At 44.1% G+C, this 24,976-nt stretch overlaps 1 protein-coding gene across 1 annotated transcript in view; it reads right to left on the reverse strand.

Moving 5' to 3' along the window:
* Positions 1–24,976, reverse strand: part of ipo9 (importin 9) — a 133,035-nt gene that overhangs the window by 58,286 nt on the left and 49,773 nt on the right. The window contains exons 6-13 of the mRNA XM_078242341.1: positions 24,154–24,240; positions 20,830–20,949; positions 20,116–20,216; positions 18,544–18,602; positions 17,295–17,446; positions 16,601–16,699; positions 15,368–15,474; positions 8,112–8,251 (exon numbers count right to left, since the gene is read on the reverse strand). Coding sequence (XP_078098467.1) covers positions 8,112–8,251; positions 15,368–15,474; positions 16,601–16,699; positions 17,295–17,446; positions 18,544–18,602; positions 20,116–20,216; positions 20,830–20,949; positions 24,154–24,240 — 865 coding nt within the window. The remainder of the gene's footprint in view (positions 1–8,111; positions 8,252–15,367; positions 15,475–16,600; positions 16,700–17,294; positions 17,447–18,543; positions 18,603–20,115; positions 20,217–20,829; positions 20,950–24,153; positions 24,241–24,976) is intronic.

The raw sequence follows: 24,976 nt of genomic DNA on the forward strand, positions 1-24,976 counted from the left end.
AGCTGAGGCCCAGGCTACGGAGTTTGGAGATTAGTTTCATAGAAATAACAGTGTTGAAGGCTAAGCTGTAGTCAAATAGGAGTCTGACATAGGTGTCTTTGTTGTCTCGGGTTGAGTGCAGGGCCAGGGAGATGGCGTCTGCTGCGGACCTGTTGCGGCAGTAGGCGAACTGTGGTGGATCCAGGTAGTCCGGGAGGCTGGAACTGATTCGCACCACGACTCGCCTTTCGAAGCACTTAATAATGATGGATGTTAGAGCCACTGGACAATAGTCATTAAGGCATGCTGCTTGGCTTTTCTTTGGTGCTGGGATATGGTCGCCTTCTTGAAGCAGATAAGGACCTCAGATTGTTGCAAAGAGAGGTTGAAGATCTGCGAATACCCATGCCAGCTGATCCGCACAGGATCTTGGTGCTCGTCCGGGTGCCCCATCCAGGCCAGTCGTTTTCCATGGGTTGACCTTCGAGAAAGCTGCTCTGATATCTGCAATGGAGACCTCAGATACAGGTTCATTCCAGCTCAGGTCTTCGAAGCTGAGGAGTGTGGGGGGCTTGACCTTACATTGAGATTCCATGCACTCATCCCATCAATTTGGGAAGAAAAAAACCCATCTTGGCTTCAGGAATGCGTTAAATATGACTACCTTCAAGAAGGGAGATAAATCCTGTTGTGGAAACTTTCTCCTGAATCACTTAATTCCTGCGGCTGAGGAAATCCTCCCAGAGACAGTGTGGCTTTAGATCCTCCAGTGGAACGGAATATGTTTGGGGCAGCACGGTAGCACAGTGGTTAGCACTGCTGCTTCACAGCTCCAGGGACCTGGGTTCAATTCCCGGCTCGGGTCACTGTCTGTGTGGAGTTTGCACATTCTCCTCATGACTGCGTGGGTTTCCTCCGGGTGCTCCGGTTTCCTCCCACAGTCCAAAGATGTACGGGTTAGGTTGATTGGCCATGTTAAAATTGCCCCTTAGTGTCCTGAGATGCGTAGGTTAGAGGGATTAGTGGGTAAAATATGTAGGGATATGAGAGTAGGGTCTGGGTGGCATTGAGGTCGGTGCAGACTCGATGGGCCGAATGGCCTCTTTCTGTACTGTAGGGTTTCTATGATTTCTATGAACATCTGTCATGGTCTTTGCTGCCAGCCAAATCCAAGAAAATTGTCGAGAACAACATCAGGCACTCTTCATTTTATTCATCGACCTTCCCAAAGCACTTGACTCAGCCAACCGTGAGGCCATGTGGATTGTGTACAAAAGATTCATCACAATCGTGCAACTGCTGCATGATGATATGACTGCAACTGTCTTGAGTGGGAGATCTGAAACAGATACCTTCAAATTCTGGACTGAGATCAAACAAGGCTATCTGATAGCACCCATACCATTTATAATCTACCTGACAGTGACTCTTCATCTCAAAGATCAACTGCCCTTCTCATGAGTATTAATACCAACTTGAAGGAAAACACGTTAGTCCCAGTCTACTCTGTGCCAAAACTAACCTGACCACCATAGATATACATGATCTACAGTTCGTGGATGACTGCAGTGACATTGCCCACTCTGCACCAGGTTTACAAGCCACTCTTGACCTCTTCAATTCTGTATACAAGGAACTCGGCCTGTACTCAAATGTTGCCAAAACAAAACTCATATCAACCACACCTAGCCAGCCATATTACACCTCATGTTGAGGGAGGGGCTCTGGAATATGTTGAACATTTCCCATACCTTGGCAGCCGCCTCTCTCAAAAAGCCACATTAATGAGATCATCCAACACCAGATTAGCTGTGTCAGCTCAGCCTTTTACAAACTACAGCAACGAGTGTTTGACAACAAAGACCTCCACAAATCAACATAAGTCCTCAGTTTAGCTCAGTTGGCTGGACAACTGGTTAGTGATGCAGAGCAATGCCAACAGTGTGGATTCGATTCCTGTACTGGCTGAGGTTATTCATCTTCTCAAGCTTGCCCCTCACAGGAGGTGTGGTGAAATCAGGTTAAATCACCGCCAGTCAGCTTTCCCCCTCAAAGGGGAGAGCAGCCTAAGGTCATCTGGAACTATCGCGACTTAACTTTTAAGGGTACAGAGCAGTTGTCATCACCATGCTCCTGTACTGCAGTGAGACCTGGACTGTGCATAGGCAAACACACGAGAGATTAGCAATGCCTTCGGTGCATCCTCCAAATTCAATGGGAGAACAATCGAACAAACTCTGGTGTCCAGTTCCAAAAGCATTCAGGCAAAACTCCTACAAAATCAACTATGATGGACTGGACGCCGTGTCCAGATGGTTGAAAAGTGTCTCCTTTGCCAGTTCCTGCTTTCTCCATTCTCAAGTCACCGGTGTTGCAGGGGAGGACAAAGAAAATGCTTCAAAGACACTCAAACTCTCCTTGACGCTTGGTAGCATTAACATTTGTGGCTGGGAGGAGCTTGCTAAACTATTTGTCCATCAATTTGCATTACAACTGAGACCTTAATAATGAGGCAGTGTGGCGGCAGAGAACAAAAAGGTAACAAATCCTGCACCTTGATCCCACCATCTCGATGTGTGGGTGAAGTATCAGCCTGTTCAGTCACACAAAGTCCCATGGTAGAAACTGTGACCGAGTAAACACCACCCTCGAACCGAGAGACAGCCAATATCACAACCACTGTTTAAAAAAGGAAGGTACACATCTCCACATCATAAAAAAGGACAGAGTAATTACAGGCCAGTCAGCCTAATCTTGGTGGTGGATAAATTATTGGGACAAAAACTCTATGAAGGTTAGTATAAGCACAGATAAATTATGGGCTGTCAGCACAGATAGGTTGAGGGAGGTCATGTCTAATAATTAATTTGAGGAGACAACAAGGAGGGTTGATGAGGTTACAGAATATTATCAGTGGAGAGAGAACAGAGCTAACGTTTCAAGTCAGGATGACTCTTCGTCAGAGTTGAGTTGGACACAAAATTGGCAGGAAGCAAAGGTTTATGGTCAATGGGTGTTTTCAGTGGAATTCTGTAGGTTCTCTGTTGCTTTTCATATGTATTAATGGTTTAGACTTAAATATAGGGAGTATGATTTAGAAGATTCTGGATAGTGGTTGACAGTGAGACAGAAGCTGCAGAAAGATCGATGGACAGGTCGGGGGGGAAATCGCACCCCATTTTGAGAAGTGTCAGGTAGAACATTTGGGGAGGGCGAACAAAGTTAACAGGATACACAATAAATGGTAGGAGACTGAAATGTAAAGTGACTACAGGGCCTTGAAGTGCATGGACACAGATCCCTGAAGGTAGCATGTAGGTAAGGTGTTCAAGAAGATTTATGGAATACTGTCCTTCATTCACCAAGGCATAGAACACAAGAGCAGGAAGGTTATGCTAGAAGTGTATAAAACAACTGGTTAGGCCACAACTATCAGACTGCATACAGTTGCAGTCACCATATTACAGGAAGGATGTGGTCACATAGAGAGAGAGTACAAGGGAGATTTACAAGGAATTTAGAATTCATAGAACCTTGCAGCACAGTACAGGCCCTTCGGCCCTCAATGTTGCACCGACCTGTGAAACCAATCTAAAGCCCATCTAACCTACACTATTCCAATATCATCCATATGTTTATCTAATGACCCTTTAAATGCCCTTAATGTTGACGAGTCCACTACTGTTGCAGGCAGGGCATTCCACACCCTTACTACTCTGAGTAAAGAACCTACCTCTGACATCTGTCCTATATCTATCACCCCTCAATTTAAGGCTATGTCCCCTCGTGTTAGCCATCACCATCCGAGGAAAAAGGCTCTCACTGTCCACCCTATCTAATCCTCTGATCATCTTGTATGCCTCTATTAAGTCACCTCTTAACCTTGTTCTGTCTAATGAAAACAACCTCAAGTCACTCAGCCTTTCCTCATAAGACCTTCCCACCATACCAGGCAACACCCTGGTAAATCTCCTCTGCACCCTTTCCAATGCTTCCACATCCTTCCTATAATGCGGTGACCAGAACTGTACGCAATACTCCAAGTGCGGCCGCACCAGAGTTTTGTACAGCTGCAACATGACATCATGGCTCCGAAACTCAATACCTCTACCAATAAAAGCTAACACACCATACACCTTCTTAACAACCCTATCAACCTGGGTGCCAACTTTCAGGGATCTATGCACATAGACACCGAGGTCTCTCTGCTCATCCACACTACCAAGTATCTTACCATTAGCCCAGTACTCTCTATTCTTGTTACGCCTTCCAAAGTGAATCACCATAGAAATCTTAGAAACCCTGCAGCACAGAAAGAGGCCATTCGGCCCATCGAGTCTGCACCGACCACAATCCCACCCAGGCCCTACCCCCATATCCCTACATATTTATCCACTAATCCCTCTAACCTACGCATCCCAGGACACTAAGGGGCAATTTTAGCATGGCCAATCAACCTAACCCGCACATCTTTGGACTGTGGGATGAAACCGGAGCACCTGGAGGAAACCCACGCAGACACGAGGAGAATGTGCAAACTCCACACAGACAGTGACCCAAGCCAGGAATCGAACCCAGGTCCCTGGAGCTGTGAAGCAGCAGTGCTAACCACTGTGCTACCGTGCCGCCCTCACACTTTTCCGCATTAAACTCCATTTACCACCTCTCAGCCCAGCTCTGCAGCTTATCTATGTCCCTCTACAACCTGCAACATCCTTGAGGAAAGATGGTATAGACTGGGATCGTTTTCATTGGAACAGACAAGTGATGGGAGACTTAATCGAGGTGTTAAAATGATGAGGGGCCCGGATAAAGTGGATAGGAATGATCGATTTCCTTTAAGAGAGCTCAATAACCAGCAGCTATAGCCAGGAGAAGGTCTGGAGAGGAGTTATAGAATTATTTAGGATTGGCTATCCAACAGGAAGCAGAGCGTTGGAATAAATGGGTGCTTTTCTGGTTGGCAGATGGTGACTAGTGGCGTGCCGCAGGGATCGGTACTGGGGCCTCAACTGTTTACTATTTACATAGATGATCTGGAGGAGGGGACTGAGTGTAGGGTAACAAAGTTTGTTGACGACACGAAGATAAGTGGGAAAGTGATTGCGTGGAGGAAGCGGAAGGTTTGCAGAGAGATTTGGACAGGCTGAGTGAGTGGGCGAGGATCTGGCAGATGGAGTATAACATTGGCAAATGCGAGGTTATTCACTTTGGAAGAAATAATAGCAAATTGGATTATTATTTAAATGGAAAAAAATTACAACATGCCACTGTGCAAAGGGACCTGGAAGTCCTTGTGCATGAGTCGCAAAAACTCAGTCTGCAAGTCTTCAAAGACTATTTCCTCGGGTGGATGGAGCTATTACAAGGGGGCATAACTATAGGGTTCGTGGTGGGAGATATAGGAAGGATATCAGAGGTAGGTTCTTTACGCAGAGAGTGGTTGGGGTGTGGAATGGACTACCTGCAGTGATAGTGGAGTCAGGCACTTTAGGAACATTTAAGCGGTTATTGGATAGGCACATGGAGCACACCAGGATGATAGGGAGTGGGATAGCTTGATCTTGGTTTCAGATAAAGCTCGGCACAACGTCGTGGGCCAAAGGGCCTGTTCTGTGCTGTACTGTTCTATGTTCTAAATACAACAGGTGATCAAGAAGGCAAATGGGATGTTGGCATTTATCGCGAGGGGGATAGAATATAAAAGCAGAGAAGTCTTGCTACATCTGTACAAGGCATTGGTGAGGCCGCAGCTGGAATATTGTGTGCAGTTTTGGTCCCCTTACTTGCGAAAAGATATATTGGCCTTGGAGGAAGTGCAGAGAAGCTTCACCAGGTTGATACCGGAGATGAGGGGTGTAGATGATGATGAGAGATCGAGCAGATTAGGTTTGTACTCGTTGGCGTTTAGAAGGCTGAGGGGTGATCTTATAGAGGCATATAAGATAATGAAGGGGCTGGATAGGGTAGAAGTGGAGAGATTCTTTCCACTTAGAAAGGAAACCAGAACTAGAGGGCACAAAATAAAGGGGGGTCAGTTTAGAACAGAGTTGAGGAGGAACTTCTCTCAGAGGGTGGTGAATCTCTGGAATTCTATGCCCACTGAAGTGGTGGAGGCTACCTCGTTGAATATGTTTAAATCACGGATAGATGGATTTCTGATCGGTAAGGGAATTAAGGGTTATGGGGAGCAGGCGGGTAAGTGGAACAGATTCACTTCAGATCAGCCATGATCTTATTGAATGGCGGGGCAGGCTCGAGGGGCTAGATGGCCTACTCCTGCTCCTATTTCTTATGTTATGTTCTTATTTAAAGTTGAGTTTTATTTTCACCCAAAGGGTGCTGAGGGTCTGGAACCCTGACTGAGTCAATACACAGTAAATGGCAGAACCCTGAAGAGTATTGACAGACAAAGGGATCTGGGAGTACAGGTACACAGGTCACTGAAAGTGGCAATGCAGGTGGAGAAGGTAGTCAAGGCGGCATACTGCATGCTTGCCTTCATCGGCCGGGGTATTGAGTTTAAAAATTGGCAAGTCATGTTACAGCTTTATAGAACCTTAGTGAGGCCGCACTTGGAATATAGTGTTCAATTCTGGTCGCCACACTACCAGAAGGATGTGGAGGCTTTGGAGAGGGTACAGAAAATATTTACCAGGATGTTGCCTGGTATGGAGGGCATTAGCTATGAGGAGAGGTTGGAGAAACTTGGTTTGTTCTCACTGGAGTGACGGAGGTTGAGGGGTGACCTGATAGAAGTCTACAAGATTATGAGAGGCATGATCAGAGTGGATAGTCAGAAGCTTTTTCCCAGGGTGGAAGAGTCAATTACTAGGGGGCATAGGTTTAAGGTGCAAGGTTTAAAAGAGATGTATGAGGCAGATTTTTTATACAGAGGGTGGTCGGTGTCTGGAACTCGTTGCCGGGGGAGGTAGTGGAAGCGGATTCGGCAGTGACCTTTAAGGGGCATCTTGGCAAATACATGAATAGGATCGGAATAGAGGGATATGGTCCCCGGAAGGGTAGGGGGTTTTAGTTAAGTTGGGCAGCATGGCGGTGCAGGCTTGGAGGGCCGAAGGGCCTGTTCCTGTGCTGTAATTTTCTTTGTTCTTTGAAAAGCAGAATCCTTTGTTTTCTTCATTATTCTTCAACCCTTTGTATTCTTCAACGCTTCATTATTCAAAAAGTACCTGGATACTTTCAGGGCTATGGACAAAGAGCTGGAAGGTGGAATTTGGCTGGATAGCTCTTTATCAACTAGCACAGACACAATGGCCCCTCTAGGCACTCCCAGGGCAAGTCCAGTATGACTACATACAGAGTAAGTCTACACTGTCTAACACTGTTGTCCTCATAGAATCCATACAGTGCAGGAGGCCATTCGGCCCATCAAGTCTGCATCAACTGCAATTCCACCCAGGTCCTATTCCCATAATCCCACATATTTACCCTGCTAATCCCTGAGTCTAGGGTCAATTTACCATAGCCAATGCGCCTAACCTGCACGTCTTTGGACTGAGGGGGGAAACAGGAGCACCCGGAGGAAACCCCCGCAGACACAGGAGAATGTGCAAACTCCACACAGATAGTGACCCGAGGCAGGAATTGAATCTGGGTCCCTGGCGCTGTGAGGCAGCAGTGCTAACTACTGTGCCACCGTGCCGCTGTATGATTGTCGGAATCATACTCGGGGTGGTTTTCTGTCAGTGAAAAATCACCAGCATTTTCCCCCATGCCTGGGCTAGATTTGACCTAAGGTGCAGTTGTCTTCCTCACTCCACTACCTGACTTCTGGGTTTCCTCCAACTTCATAGGGATGCTACATTAAACCATTATTTACGAAGTACATGTGATGACATTATTCATTAAACTAAGTCCTGGGCAGTCAGCTTTCAGTATCTAATTTGCAGATCGAGGTAAACGTCCCAGGCTCCTTGGGCTTGTCACTGTGCTTCTGAATTGCATGCGACCCTAATTTGGGAGTAAAACTTCCTGTAGATAATGACAAGCTCATTTTACCAACAGCTGGGTTTCTTTGAGAGGCACTGGATGCTGCCTGGAGTAGGAATGAATGATTCAGTCCCTGCTCCTCATTGCCTGGGTGATCTGTGCAGTTGCAGGCTGAAACTTACCCGTTAGGTTGAGGTCGACAAGAACGACATTGGTGAGGAATCCATGCATATCAAACTGTATCCGTCCATTCTTCACACTCTCTGTGATCACGTTTTTCACCGAGCCAAGTGCCAACATGCAAGCCTCATGTATCTTCCACCTGCCACAAAAAGATCAAATTGTCAATTCCTCTCGGGTGGGTTGACACAACAGCACAAAACACTCACTAAATTCAGTCTACTAGACGCTGCGACCTGACACAATTTCCTCCTATCTACCCTCAAGCCATTAGGGAAAACAACAAAGCACTCACTACTGCCAACTCCTGTCAACCAGTTATTGAGAAACCCTGTGAGAAGCCACAAGATGTGGAGATGCCGGCGTTGGACTGGGGTAAACACAGTAAGAAGTTTAACAACACCAGGTTAAAGTCCAACAGGTTTATTTGGTAGCAAAAGCCACACAAGCTTTCGAAGCTCTAAGCCCCTTCTTCAGGTGAGTGGAAATTCTGTTCACAAACAGAGCTCATAATATAATTGAAAGGGAGAAATAGAGCGACCAAAATTCTAGATTTATAAAAGACTGACTTCAATGGGATGAGATACTGTCCACAGTAAACTAAACAAATCAATGGGTAAAAAGCCACAAGATTCAGAGGCAGCAAGACAGAGGTGAAAGGGGAAGTGGATGCCTGCCTGGGCCCCAAAATTGCAGGTTACCCAGCAAGACACAAACAGCAATGAAAACATCTACTGTTAAACTAAGACAAATCAATCTCCCACTTCACCCAGACTTACTCAATCCACCAGCTTGGTGTAAAAATGTTAGAGAAGGACAGGCTAGGCTGTGTAGCCTCAAGTAGGTGTTCTTTATACAAATGCATGGATTATTGGAAACAAATTGGGTGCATTTTAGATGCAAGTTCAATTTGGAGGATATTACACAGCAACCATTATTAATGCATGGCTGCAAGGTGGTCAGGACTGGGGACTAAGTCGATAGGCGCCCTGACAGAATGAATGATTGCAGAAATTAGACAAAACATGTAGCAAAGGCAGAGTAGCATTGCTGGGAGATTTTGACTTTCATACAGATTGGGATAAGCAGATAAGCACATCAGAAATATGGTGCATTTCTTGCATGCCTAGCATAATTTTCTCCAGCACTGTGGGTGCTGCTGGCTAGCCCACTATTTTTATTGCCCATGCCCAATTGTCCTTGAGGTGGTGGTGGTGAGCTGTCTTCTTGAACTGTTACAGTCCATGTGCTTTATGTACATCCAGTGTTGTTAGGGAGTGTGTTCCAGGATTTTGACCCAGATATTAAGAGTATGGAACCAGTTTTATCGAATTACAATCATAATATGATGGAGTTCAATCTGGTATTTGAAAGGGAGAAATAGAGCGACCAAAATTCTAGATTTATAAAAGACTGACTTCAATGGGATGAGATACTGTCCACAGTAAACTAAACAAATCAATGGGTAAAATGACAGATCGGTTGGAAGTGTTCAAAAGAAAATCAGGTAAGAACGAACCAGTTTGTAACTGTAAATGACGAGTTGTGTTTGCCAAACAAAAGGAGTACCAAAGTAGCATAGATATCATATAACTAAAACAAAAAGCATATAAAAATATAAAACTATTCCTGGTGATTGGGGAGAAAGAACAAAAGGTGGCACAACAGACAATAAGAGCTGCAAGGAATAGTAAAATCAACACAAGATTGTGACCGGAATAATGTGGGCCCATTGAAAACCAATGATAATGCTCCTGTAAATACAAATAAGGGAGCATCAGACATGTTCAATAATTGTATCAGCATTACAGTAGAGGGTGAAAATAGCACGCCAACCACCCCAAAGAAATAAAATTGAATCAGAGACAGGGGACTCACCAAAATTAGCAAAAGCAAAATAACTGAAGAATAAAAGACACTAAAGAATGACAAATCCACAAGAACAGATGATCTCCATCCCAAGCTTTTAAAGGCGATGAGAACATATTCCTTGATTATATTCAGAAATTATTCTCTTAGAATCATAGAATCCTACAGTGCAGAAAGAGGCCATTCAGCCCATCGAGTCTGCACCGACCACAATCCCACCCAGGCCCTATACACATATCCCTATATATTTACCCACTAACCCCTCTAACCTACGCATCTCAGGACTCTAAGGGGCAATTTAGCATGGCCAATCAACCTAACCCGCACATCTTTGGACTGTGGGAGGAAATCGGAGCACCCGGAGGAAACCCACGCAGACACATGGAGAATGTGCAAACTCCACACAGACAGCGACCCGAGCCGGGATTCGAACCCAGGTCCCTGGAGCTGTGAAGCAGCAATGCTAACCACTGTGCTACCATGCCGCCCCAGATTTTAGATTGTAAAATCGGACAAGTCAATTTAGGGGGGGGGGGGGGGGGGGAAGAGAGAAATTCCAGGGGAATTATGGACCAATTATCTGTTGTCAGGAAATTACTAGCCTATAATTAAAAACAGGATGACAGAATATCCTGCAACTTGTTAGCTGATTAAAGAATCAACATGAATTTGTCATGCCTGACAAACCAGACTGAACTTTTTCCTTGAAGAGCTGTCTTAAATAATAGACAGGGAAATGTCTATGGATGTAATCAGAACATGGTTGAATTTCATGTTCAGTTTGAGGGAGTGGATCTAAGACGTGTTTTAAGGTTAAAAAAGGGCAGGAAGATAGAGCCACCTAAAATGAACTGGGTAATTAGGTTAATGGGTAGATAAGTCAAGATGCAGTTTTTTTTATTCATTCATGGGACATGAGCATCGCTGACTGGCCTGTATTTATTGCCCATCCTTAGTTGCCCTTGAGACGGTGGTGGTGAGCTGCCTTCTTGAATCGCTGCAGTCCACATGCTGTGGGTGGACCTACAATGCCATTATATTTTCAAGTCAGGATGGTGAGTGGTTTGGAGGGCGATGGTGTTCCTATGTATTTGCTGCTTGTCCTTCTGGATGAAAGTGGTTGTTGGTGTAAAAGGTGCGGTCTAAGATTTAAGGAGATATTTTAGAATATCCTGACAGGGTACATTCCATTAAGGATGAAAGACTGAGGGGAGCACACTGATCTATACTTATAACTATAGTTATTAAAGATAGCATCAAATTGAAAAAAAAGCACATAATTCCACAAAGGCGAATGGCAGTTAAGAAGATTGGACAGAATATAAAGAGCAGCAAAAATGATTAATAATGCGAGAGAAATTAGAATACAGGAGAAAGCTAGTGATAAATAAAGTTTCCACAGGTATTTAAAAAGGAAAAAAAACAGTAAGCGTTTGTCCGAGAGAGAGCGAGAATAGAAAGTTAACAGTGGAAAATAAGGAAATGGTGGATGAATTGAACAGACATTTTGTGTCTATCTTCACTGTAGAGGATACAAATAACATCCCAGAAATAATTGTGAATCAGGAGATGAAAAAGAGGAGCTTTAAACAATTCCTATCACCCAGGAAAGGCTATTGAGAAAATTATTGGAACTAAAAGCTGACAAGTCCCCAGGTTCTAATGGATTTCATCCTATGATCTTAAAAGAAGTGGCTGCTGAGATAGTGGATACATTTGTTGGAATTTTCCAAAATTCCCTAGATCAATGGTTCCCAAACCTTTTTCACTGGGCCGCACTTTTGGAATAAAAATTTGCTCGCGCCACACCAAATTTTTTATTAAGAAATACATTCAAAAACAAAAAAAACAACTCCTAGCAGTGCTTGATTCATAACATAGAAGACAACTACTTTATAATATGATCATGGGACATCCAGAAAGTATAAAACAATGCTTGTTTAAACCATGTTTAAATGTTTCTTTGATTGTCCTTGAATCTTCCCACCACACTTGCCATCCTCTCTCGCCGCACCAGTGTGGCGCACTGCACTCTTTGGGAACCACTGCCCTAGATTTTGAAAAGGTCCCATCAGACAAACAACAGGCCAGTTAAACGAACCACTGTCATTGGGAAAATGCTAAAATCTATTATTACGGGGGTTATAGCACAGCACTTAGAAAATCTCAAAGCAATCAGGCAGAGCAATATAGTTTTGTCAAAGGGAAATCATGTTTGACTGTTATTAGAGTTCTTTGAAGAAGTTCAAGCAACTGTGCTGTACTTAGATTTCCAGAAGACATTCGACAAGATGCTTACTATGCAAAACAAGTGCCCATAGTGTAGCGGGTAATATATTAGCATGGATAGAGGATTTAGTAGCCAACAGGAAATAGGGCAGGCATAAATGGGTCAATTTTCATTTGGCAAGATAGGAGTATAGAATCCCTACAGTGCAGAAGGAGGCCATTCAGCCCATCAAGTCTGCACTGACTCTCAGACAGAGCATCCCACCCAGACCCTACCTTATGTATTTAATCCCCCTAACCTACACATCTTGCGGCACCAAGGGGCAATTTAGCATGGCCATTTCACCTAACCTGCACATCTTTGGACTTTGGGAGGAAATCGGAGCAGCTGGAGGAAACCCATTCAGACATGGAGGATGTGCAAACTCCACACACACAGTGATCCAAGGCGGAATTGAACTCAGCTCCCTGGCACTGAGATAACAATGGTAACCACTGTGCCACCCTGCTGCCCTATAAAGGGATCAGTGCTGGGGCCTCAACAATGCTCACAATGGAAAATAAGGAAATGGTGGATGAATTAAACAGATTTTTATTACAATTATTATTTACTGAATGCATGATTGTTAAATTTGCCGATGAGACAAAGATACGTAAGAAAGTAAGTTGTAAGATATGGAGTCTGCAAAGGGACAGATAGGTTAAGTGAGTGGGCAAAATGGAGAATGTGTGAAAATGTGAACTTGTCCACTTTCACAAGAATAGAAAAGCAGCATATTGCTTAAATGGAGAGAGATTGCAGAATACTCGGATTCAGAAGGATTTGGGTGTCCTGATACATGAATCAGGAAAAGTTAATATGTAGGTATAGCAATGATCAGGAAGGTAAAATGTTTATTGTAAGGGGAATGGGGAATGAAATGTAAAAGTAGGGGTGTTTTTCTATAGCTGCACAGGATGTTAGTGACACCATATCTAAAGTACTGTGTACAGCTTTGGTCTCCTTATTGAAGGATATAAATGTGTTCAAGAGCAGTTCAGAGAAGACTCTGAACTGAACAGAAAAGACTAGACTATCTGGGATGGGGAGGAGGAGGTGCTATCTTATGAGGAAAGATGAGGCAGGCTACACTGTAACAATCGAGTTCAGAAGAATGAACAGTGATCTTATTGAAACATCAGATCCGAAGGGGACTTGACAGAGTGGATGTTGAAAGGGTGTTTCCCCTTGTTGTGGAGTCTGAAAGTAGGGGACAGATTAAAAATAAGGGATCTCCCCTCCCGATTAAGACAGAGATGTCAGGGACCTGGGTTCGATTCCCAGCTTGGGTCACTGTCGGTGCGGATAGGGCACGTTCTCCCCATGTCTGCATGGGTTTCCTCCAGGTGCTCCGGTTTCCTTCCACAGTTCGAAAGATGTGCTGGTTAAGTGCATTGGCCATGTTAAATTCTCCTTCAGGGTACGCAGAGTGTGGCGACTACCCAGAGTGTGGCGGCTTGGGGATTTTCACAGTAACTTACTTGTGGTGTTAATGGAAGCCTACTTCTCTTACTACTAAATGAACTTAAAACTTTAAAGATGAGAAATGTTTTCTCTCAGAGGGTGGTGAATCTTTGGAACTCTCTTCCTTAGAGCGGTAGAGGCACGGTCATTGTTAATCAATAAATCTACCTACCTCTGCTTTAAAAATTTTCAAAGGAGTCAAAGGTTATCAGGGTAAGCAGAATGTGGAGTTGAGGCAATCAGATCAACCATGATCTTACTGAATGATGGAGCAGGCTCGAGAGACTGAGGGATCAATTCCTGCTCCTAATTTGCATGCTTGTAAGTATGAATGTACTTAAATGGGCTTTCAGATGACATCCAATAAGGTTCCTTCGAAAAGGATGCTAGCTATTGAAAGTAAATTACTGAACTGGTTAGCAAACTGACTGTACAGCAGGAAACAAAATTGGGATAAAAGGAAGGTGGTCTAACTGACAGGGCATAAGCAGTGGCATCCCAAAATGTTTTGGGCCCTCAGCTATTCACTGTTATTAACAAATCTGACAATAGGATAAAAGCCACATATTCTGCTTTCCCTATGTAGCGAAGATAGGCAGCATGCCACCAGTATTGATGGAAGAATAACATTATAAAGATATAGATCAAGTCAATGGGCAAACTTATAGCAATAGATTACAGTATAGGCAAGGAAATCATCCTCGCTTTGGACCAGTGTTTTGTAAATGGTGAAAGGCTGGAAATCTATGGTCCATGTACAAAGATTAAAATATTTTGGATTGGTACAGAAAATGATGCAAAAAGGTTGATGAAATTCTGGCTTTTATCTCAAGGACTAGAATATAAAGGGGTAGATGTCATCCTTCAACTAGACATGGCCCTCCTTTGATCACACCTGGAGTTCCTGTGAACAGTTCTGGGAATCACTCCTTAGGAAGGATATATTACTAGCATGATTCCTGGACTCCACAGGTTAAATAACAAGGAGAGATTCCACAAACTGGGGTTGTATTCTCTGGAATGAAAAAGGTAAAGGGATGATTTGATCGCAGTTTTCAAGATATAAGGAGAACTGATATGGTAGGTAAAGAGAAACTGGAGATTACTGCTAGTTTGAGCAGTCTAAAACTAAAAAGTGTCACAAAGTAGGCTTACATAAACACTGCAATGAAGTTACTAAGAAAATCCCCTAGTCGCTACCCCCATTCCGGGACACTAAAGGGAAATTTAGCATGGCCAATGCATTTAACACATCGTTTGGACTGTGGGAGGAAACTGGAGCACCCAGAGGAAGCTCACGCAGACATAGGGAGAATGTGCAAACTCCACACAGACAGTGATCCAAGCTGGGAATTGAACCCGGGTCCCTGGCGCTGTGAGGCAGCAGTGCTAACCACTGTGCCACCCTAACTAGGAGGCATAGACTAAAAACTGGAGCCAAACCTTTCAGCAGTGAAATTAGGAAATACTTTACACACAAAGGGGAGCTGACATTAACTCTATTCTGAAGCAGCACTTATGACCGTACAAGCTCAAGGGAATAAATAGCATTCTCCTGGTTACCGATGTACAACGATAATGAACTTGACATCTGATCCGACCTGCTGAAGGTTGTAGACCAACTTCAGTTGCTAGCATTACAAAAGCACAACGTACCAGTGTACATTCCCATCACTCTTGGCCTGCTCTGCTTCCTGGAGGTGTTTAGTCGCAGCTGCTGCCAAGGCGATGGCACTCTCACTCTGGAAGTCACTTGCAACAGCCTGCAGTGGGGAATGAGAAACTGTTAGGTTCCCAAGAAAAAAATAGGAAGGTTACCCTCTCACCATCCGATGACAGGGGCAGGCCCTTGCCACAAGCACAGGGTCAGTGGGCTGGGCTCTCGCCGCCATGGGCAGGGTCAGGGGACAAAGTCAGGTGCTGGATGCTCGCCGCCATGGGCAGGGTCAGGGGACAGTGTCAGGTGCTGGGTCGGGAACTGGACTCCATTTATCCGGGAAGCAGGTGCAAAGGGAATTACTTCAAAATGTGAATATAAAAGCAACAGCAATTATTCCCTTTGTGGAAACTAAAGTATGTTGCTCTGGATTCAGCTGAAATAAAGACTTGCTTCCGCATGACCTTTCTCCCATATAATGTTGAGCTTCTTTCACGCACATGCTACAAGAGGATGCAAATTTCAACCTCAAACTGTTGGGCCTGGGTTTAATTGGTTCCTCGCTTGCACAGCTATAGAAATCATAGAAACCCTACAGTGCAGAAGGAGGCCATTCGGCCCATCGAGTCTGCACCGACCACAATCCCACCCAGGCCCTACCCCCACATATTTTACCCGCTAACCCCTCTAACCTACACATCCCAGGACTCTAAGGGGCAATTTTTTTAACCTGGCCAATCAACCTAACCCGCACATCTTTGGACTGTGGGAGGAAACCGGAGCACCCGGAGGAAACCCACGCAGACACGAGGAGAATGTGCAAACTCCACACAGACAGTGACCCGAGCCGGGAATCGAACCCGGGACCCTGGAGCTGTGAAGCAGCAGTGCTAACCACTGTGCTACCATGCCGCCTATCAGTGCCACACTTCTTCAGGAACTGGACTAAAAATCTCAAAACCATAGAATGCGTCAAGTGTTAACAGATGGGCTGCGAGTAGCCAAAGGCTAGTCTGCGTGACGATGATAATGTGTTTGCTTTCGCAGTACAGCTCAATTCTGCCAATGGGTTTTATTCCAGCAGCTGTTGGGTGCAGTGCTGAAGCGATCAAAGTTTAGGATTGGAGTGAATCTGACTGGCTCCCCTCTTCAAACTTGGGAGCTCAGACATATTTCAGTCTCTCAGACTGGACAAACAGCACTATGCAAGTAAGCAGTCACCCTGGCCTCACCAGCAGGAGATCCTGAGCAGAGATCCGTACAGAATATGAGAAGGTGTCGTCATCCTCATCTTCCACAAACTGATGTGGATTTCCTGTCCAAACCTTAATCTGCAGAGAAAAAAAAACTCACACAGGACTGAACTCTGTGACATGGAGAAAAGTGACACTCAGATTCACGCTATAAATTCTCAGCTCAAAGTAAACAAAGTAGCACAGCCGACAAGAACATGTTATTGAAGCTGTTCAGTATCAATCTGCCCTGTAATACAGGACAAGAAATGTGAAAATAAAACACCAAATAATTAACCTTTTCAACTCTATCATTTTGCCTTCACTGTACAGCTCTCAAACCCATTACTATTGCATTCCCACCTGTGGTGGCCACCATAACATTTTTAAACATGAGCATTGCAACACAAAATGCATTATGGGATAGCCAGGGCTGTTTCCAAATAGCTGCACTATGTTAACTAAAAACATCAGGCAGGATCCAGCAACCAAATTCATTAAATTGAATAGAAAGAGGTCAAGAAACTCTGATGGGACGTAATGCACAACACATTTCAGCCCACTCTCTCCCCCTTGGTTACAACAGTGGGTGAGATAAATGGTTATCTGCTGTGACCCACACTTTAATCTCCTGTCCCCAGCCTCAGCTGTAGATTTGCTAGTACAGAGTGCGATACAAGAGCTGAACCCTCACCTGTTCCTCAGTGATCTGCATATACAGGATGATGTAGTAGATGAGCTCAGGCAGGGCCTTCTTCACGGTGCTCTTAAACTTCCTGTTCTCCAGTAGTGTGTGCACAAACTCAAAAATATTGAACACCAAGTTTTCAAACCCCAGTACCTCACCTCAAAAGGGAAAAACAAATAGAAATCACTCAACCTGTTCCATCATGAGCATCAATGTTGGGTCCATTTATTCATTTGAATAGAAAAGGGGACAGCACTGATACGAGTTTCAAAATGGTTTTCTTTTATTAAACGGAATTTTAAAAGATGACATAACAAAAGCGAAAAGAAAAAGCGAACACACTAAACGGATCTCGCAAAACAAACTGAGAAAACACACTAAAATCCAAACATTATTTCAACCGTTATCTCATTATCTCTGCTCCGTCTTAGAAAAACAATCCTTGTAGCTGCTGTTATGAAAAACTTGTTTGCCTGCATTGTGTACCCTTCAGGAATGCAGTCAATTTTTAGCTAACCTTTAGCCTTCTGATTCTACACGTAGTCAAGTTAGCAGTCAGTTTTCAAACTTAGCAGAGTTAGTTGCATAGGCAGAAATATCTTAAACTGAAGTCTTTGCATAGACTGAAGCAAACAGGGCTAAGCATACATAGGGTCTCTCAGTAAACATGCCACTATCAACACTGTTGCTTTCCCAGTAGACTCCAGGTACTCCTGCCTGCAACAGGGAAATTCAATTATGGTCAATTCGTCAATTACCCGGAACACTGCAGCCAATCCCAGCCTGGTGACACAGTAACACACCAAACCTAATACCAGAATGTGTGATGCTCAGCAAGGTCTCCTGTCAAACCGGCTCCACTCCCCATTTATTTCTCCTATACTCTTGCTGAAGCTACTCTTTCTCCGCTCAGTAATAAGCCCAGGAAAACACTTACTCAAAGACTAAAATAGGTACAGACCATTCAGTCCATATCACCATTTAACCTTTATGTCAGCAAGTAGTTCTAATCATGTTTATTCAGCCTGGCCAACACGGTTTAACATTGTCCCTAATCTACTCTTCAATCTGTCATAACCCTAAAAATAAATTGCAGTTATACAGCTTTGGAAATCACCAGCTGATTTCTAGTCTAAATCTCTAACACTTCACCTTTCAATTATCCTTATTCTAACTCATATTTCAGCTATAATTTCCTCTGGTTAGAGTAACAATTTCTCAGTGCTTAACACAGAAGTATGATGCTCCCACTTACCATCTGAATCCACTGGATCATCCACCTCTTCCATGTAATTCACCTCTGTTCTTACATAAGTGTCAATATTAAAGAAAATAGCATCCTTAGATTGCTTTAATCCGCTTTACCCACAATGAGCACAAGTAAGGGCCACAAAGGCAGCTTATTTGTCAATTATTATTAGCTCAACACTGGACAGGGGGTTTACAACTTAGCTCACTATAGTCAAGGTCCTGAGGGTGACAAGTCAGTCATCCTAACAACAAACCAAGTGACCAGGCCACCATTAACCAAGGTGAGATGTTTGGAGACCTGCCAGTGTCTAGGGAAATAAAGCACTGTTAACTAGAGGGTATAGAGAACACGTCATAGAAAACACCATTGTAAGAAAATGAAGGAAAACCAAAGCCTGTCAAAACTGGTGAATAGCTAAACTCTATATATATTCATTTACATACGAAGAAGGAGCAGTAGGCCATTCAGCCCATCAAGCTTGCTCCGGCATTGTCTTGGCTGATTTAATAGAAACTTCAAATCTGCATCCCACCTACCCTGATGCCCTCTCTCCTTCCCCCACACTCACTCGCTCTCTCTCCTTTTCCCACACTCACTCGCTCTCTCTCCTTTCCCCACACTCACTCGCTCTCTCTCATTTCCCCACACTCACTCACTCGCTCTCCTTTCCCCACACACACACACACTCTCTCTCTCTCTCTCCTTTCCCTGGTCTTGTCATTATCACATTGTTATATAGAGTCATAGAGATTTACAGCATGAAAACAGGCCCTTCAGCCCAACTTGTCCATGCTGCCCTTTTTTCTAAACCCCTAAGCCAGTCCCATTGCCCGCATTTGTCCCATATGTCTCTATACCCATCTTACCCATGTAACTGTCGAAATGCTTTTTAAAAGACAAAATTGTACCCGCCTCTACTACTACCCCTGGCAGCTTGTTCCAGATACTCACCACCAACTGTGAAAAAATTGCCCCCCGGACACTTTTGTATCTCTCCCCTTTCAACTTAAACCTATGCCCTCTAGTTATAGACTCCCCTACCTTTGGGAAAAGATATTGACTATCGCGGAGATCTGTGCCCCTCATTATTTTATAGACCTCTATAAGATCACTGCACTTGACTAGTGATGATTCAAATATCTCTGGGACTCGCAATTTCCTCCCGAGCCTCCCACAGTGTCCTGGGAGACACTTCATCAGGTCCCAGGGATTTATCTACCTTGATGCACTTTAAGACTTCCAGCACCTCCTTCTCGGTTATATGTACACTCATCAAGAGTTCACTATTTATTTCCCCAAGTTCCCTAACATCCATGCTTTTCTCAACAATAAATGCTGATGAGAAATATTCATTTAGGATCTCACCCATATGTGAGAATCTGCTGCGAAAATTAACTGCAGCATTTTCTTAAGTGACTGTTCAAAAATATTTCATTGGTTGTAAAGTACTTTGAGATATATGATTATGAATTGCAGGTATTCCCCCCTTTTCCCACTCATTTCTGCACACATTACTTCTTTGCATATTGCTGAGATTTAGATCAGGAGTCAGGCAATGTGCTATGTGAAGGATATACAGCTGCACTCTCGGTTAGGGTACTCCACACAATTGGCAAGATCTGCTGCATGGATGAAACCATGTGCTTCGGAAAATTCTTCACCAGCGCTGTCACTGCCTGTGAAAAGCAGAATCAGGAGAAGTGGTCACAATATTAGTGTGCAACAGAAAACCAGGAGTCTATAATATAGATACAATCAGGAGCAGTGTCAAAGTCATCACTGTTTAACACCACAGTGTCTGAAACAGGGGTCAGGGCCATTCTGTGACACAGATAGAATTAGAAGAAAGAGTTAGGGGCCTCATCTTTTTTTTTTACACAATAAAAAGTCAATGTCATTACTGTCTGTACCACACTGCAGAACCCGATTCATGGCTCAGGGCTATCAAGGTCAGTAACAAGAGAATCAGGAACAGGTATTATGGCTGCCACTGCTGGTTACAGAAGTGGAAGCAGGAGGTAGGATAGTCACTGTCTGTGAGACCCAGAACCAGGAACAGGGGTCACCATTGTCTGCAACAGAAGGAGAAACAAGATCAAAGGTCAGTCTCTGAGGGTGACTCAGAAGATTGGCATCTTTGGATTTCCTTGAACCCAGGAATTGTGCAGCATCACTCAACCGGAGTAAAGTGGCTCTACTTCCATGACTAAAACTGAAGATTATTTGGTTTAAAGAGCCGAAGCTACCAGTGTAAGAAGCATGTGACATTTCAAGCACCACACTACCCACCTTCAGAACCTCCATCTTCAGCCCACTGTCAGAGCTTGGGCCATCAGGCATCTGTAGGGCTTGTACAAATGCCTCAGTGAACTGCTGTACCACAGGAAAAATCAATGCCTTGGCTGCACCCTGGAAGATGTACAGAAATAGCCTTCAGATGTAATACATCCCACTTACCTGCAGGCTGCACACATGCACAAACACACATGCATGCTGCATATAGCACATGACCCCCACACGTGCACAGCACATGGCACCCCCGCACATACAACACACCTATATATACATATATATATATAAATAATATGATTTTACTTAGTGCTATTTTACTGGAAAGGCTGGTTTTAAGGAATGATTGGGTTGTAAACTGACAATTCCATGTGCTTTGGCACTGGCTGCTCCTCTCAAACACAAAATCACCAGCACACATCTCCCTGTTCAAAAATCAACATCGTCATTTCTCATGGCCTCCAATATTAATATTTGTGTATTTTACTATAATTCTATTATACAATACTGCTTAAGGAAAATCTTATTTGACGGAATGAACTCTGCATCGATCCATTTTGTAAACACGAGATTTACCTCTACACATATTACAGCTGCATACACAACTTATGCATATATGCATGCAAAATGTACATACATCTCACGCCTATACCACATGCATATATAAACATCATATGCACAGATGCAAACAGAGACATATACACTCTACAAGGACATCACATATGCATATAAACCATGCACATCTATCATGCTCACATACACACAAGCACAGACAGATATACACACATACATATCGAATATTGGCGGCACGGTAGCACAGTGGTTAGCACTGCTGCTTCACAGCTCCAGGGTCCCAGGTTCGATTCCCGGCTCGGGTCACTGTCTGTGTGGAGTTTGCACATTCTCCTCGTGTCTGCGTGGGTTTCCTCCGGGTGCTCCGGTTTCCTCCCACAGTCCAAAGATGTGCGGGTTAGGTTGATTGGCCAGGTTCAAAATTGCCCCTTAGAATTCTGAGATGCGTAGGTTAGAGGGATTAGCGGGTAAATATGTGGGGGTAGGGCCTGGGTGGGATTGTGGTCGGTGCAGACTCGATGGGCCGAATGGCCTGCTTCTGCACTGTAGGGTTTCTATGTTTCTATGAACCATGGAATCCCTGACTCTCCAACAGAGTATCCTACCCAGGTTAAGCTCCCGCTAAGTGGTTAGGCCAATGCACCTAATCTACATTTCTGTGGACACCAAGTGACAATTTAGCAAGGCTAAGCCACCTAACCTGCACATTTTTGGACTGTGGGAGGAAACCAGAGCACCCAGAGAAACTCCACGCAGACATGGGGAGAATGTGCAGACTCCACACAGACAGTCACCCGAGGCCGGAATTGAACCCGGGTCCCTGGTGCTGTGAGACAGCAGCGCTAACCACTGTGCCACCATTATCCATCCCAAATAGTAATATACATGGGCTATAAGCAGCACCAACCAGCAACAAACATATTAAATTACTCTTGCAGGATGAGGGAGGCTGTTTAGCAGTAATTATGAACTTAAAACGCTGACAGGGTGTAACTTTCTCTTAAGGTTTTCACAGTGGTGCTTAAGTACATTAAAGTGGATGCTGTTGCCAGTTCAAGGCTTCCAATTGACTGCAGTCTTTGGGAGTGAGGAAATCACACTCGACAGTGAAGTCCAGAATATTGAGAGAATTTCTGTGTTCAACTGCAGGTGTGCAGACAGAAGGAAATGCTGTCAATTTCAGAACAGTGATGACAAACACACCCACAGTTTCACCATCATTCTTACCATAAAGTGCGGTTTATCATAAACAACCATAACTGGATATACATACTGCATATATAATCACACATACATACATGCAGTTATATAGACAATAAATAGTTCCGAGTCACATCACAGGAAAGCATGGCCACGGCAGAATGCACTGCGTATTTACTTGAGACTGCAGCATTCCATTAACTTCTAAAATTAATGCCACAGATATTCACGCCACTTTCCCTTTGATATCCACTCTCTTTATCAAAGAACAAAGAAAATTACAGCACAGGAACAGGCCCTTCGGCCCTCCAAGCCTGTACCGACGATGCTGCCCGACTGAACTAAAACCCCCTACCCTTCCGAGGACCAGATCCCTCTATTCCCATCCTATTCATGTACCTGTCAAGACACCCCTTAAAAGTCACTACCGTATCCGCTTCCACTACCTCCCCCGACAACGAGTTCCAGGCACTCACTACTCTGTTAAAAAATCTGCCTCTTACATCTCCTTTAAACCTTGCCCCTCGCACCTTAAACCTATGCCCCCTAGTAATTGACTCTTCCACCCTGGGAAAAAGCTTCTCACCATCCACTCTGTCCATGCCTCTCATAATCGTATAGACTTCTATCAGGTCTCCCCTCAACCTCTGTCGCTCCAGTGAGAACAAACCAAGTTTCTCCAACCTCTCCTCATAGCTAATGCCCTCCATACCAGGAAACATCCTGGTAAATCTTTTCTGTACCCTCTCCAAAGCCTCCATATCCTTCTGGTAGTGTGGCGACCAGAATTGAACACTATATTCCAAGTGCGGCCTCACTAAGGTTCTATAAAGCGTCAACATGACTTGCCAATTTTTAAACTCAATACCCCGGCCGATGAAGGCAAGCACGCCATATGCCTTCTTGACTACCTTCTCCACCTGCATTGCCACTTTCAGTAACCTGTGTACCTGTACACCCAGATCCCTTTGCCTATCAATACTCTTCAGGGTTCTGCCATTTACTGTATATTTCCTATCTATATTAGACCTTCCAAAATGCATGACCTCACATTTGTCCGGGTTAAACTCCATCTGCCATCTCTCCGCCCAAGTCTCCAACTGATCTATATTCTGCTGTATCCTCTGATGGTCCTCATCGCTATCCGCAAATCCACCAACCTTTGTGTCGTCCGCAAACTCACTAATCAATCCAGTTACATTTTCCTCCAAATCATTTATATATATATTACAAATAGCAAAGGTCCCAGTACTGATCCCTGAGGAACACCACTTGTCACAGCACTCCATTCAGAAATGCCCAATAAATATGTGAAACAAAGTACAAGAGAAGGAAGGTAATTCAATCATGCTTCACAAAGGGTCTGTTGATCAAAAAGAGGGATTGAGTCTACAGATTGATTGACTCACATGGTGACCAATGGGACAAGCAATCTCTTAGGGTGATGGCAGGGTGAAGAATTTATGACTGAGATTGCGATGGCTGTTGTTTGCGAGGAGTTGGCCTGATAAACCAAGTGTATTTTCTTCCAACTTTAAACCTTTCACTTACCTTCTCAACCTCCTCAATCGCACAGATAAGGTTGGCACAAGTGGTGAAGATCTCAACTGCACGTGCTCTAGTTCGAATGCTGTAAACCTATGGAAACAAACTGTCATTAACATAGAATCCCTAGAGAGCAGAAGCTGGCCATTCGGCCATCGAGTCTGCACTGACTCTCCGCCAGCATCCCATCCAGACCCTATCCCTGCAATCCCATATATTTACCCCATTGATCCCCTTAAATTGGACACTAAGGGGCATGGCCAATCAACCTAACCTACACATCTTTGGAGTGTGGGAGGAAACCAACTACTGACAAAAGACTAAAGGTACACCATATTGCAAAGGCCAGTGGCAGGCTGGAATATTGCGAAACTTTCAAATATAAACAAAGGGATACTAATAAAGTAATAAAAAGAACTAAAATAAATTACGAAAGAAAACTAGTGCAAAATATCAAAAAGGATAACAAAAACTTCTATAGGTATATAAAAGGGAAGAGAGTCCCTAGGGTGAATGTTGGTCCCTTGGAAGATGAAACTGGAGAGTTAATAGTAGGGAACACTGAAATGGCAGAGATGCTAAATCAATACTTCACCTCAGTTTTCAGTGGAGGACACTAGAACCATTCCTATAAAAACGGGCAAATCAGAGGTAATAGAAAGGGTAGAACTTAGGTCAATCAACATCGATAGGGAAAAGGTACTCAGCAAACTATTGCAATTGAGGGCAGACATGTCCCCCAGGCCTGACGGCCTCCATCCTAGAGTATTAAAGGAAGTGGCAGCGGAGATAGTAGACCCATTGGTTATAATATTCCAAAATTCCCTGG

This window comes from Mustelus asterias, chromosome 25, assembly GCF_964213995.1.
Source record: "Mustelus asterias chromosome 25, sMusAst1.hap1.1, whole genome shotgun sequence".
NCBI classification, from domain to species: domain Eukaryota; kingdom Metazoa; phylum Chordata; class Chondrichthyes; order Carcharhiniformes; family Triakidae; genus Mustelus; species Mustelus asterias.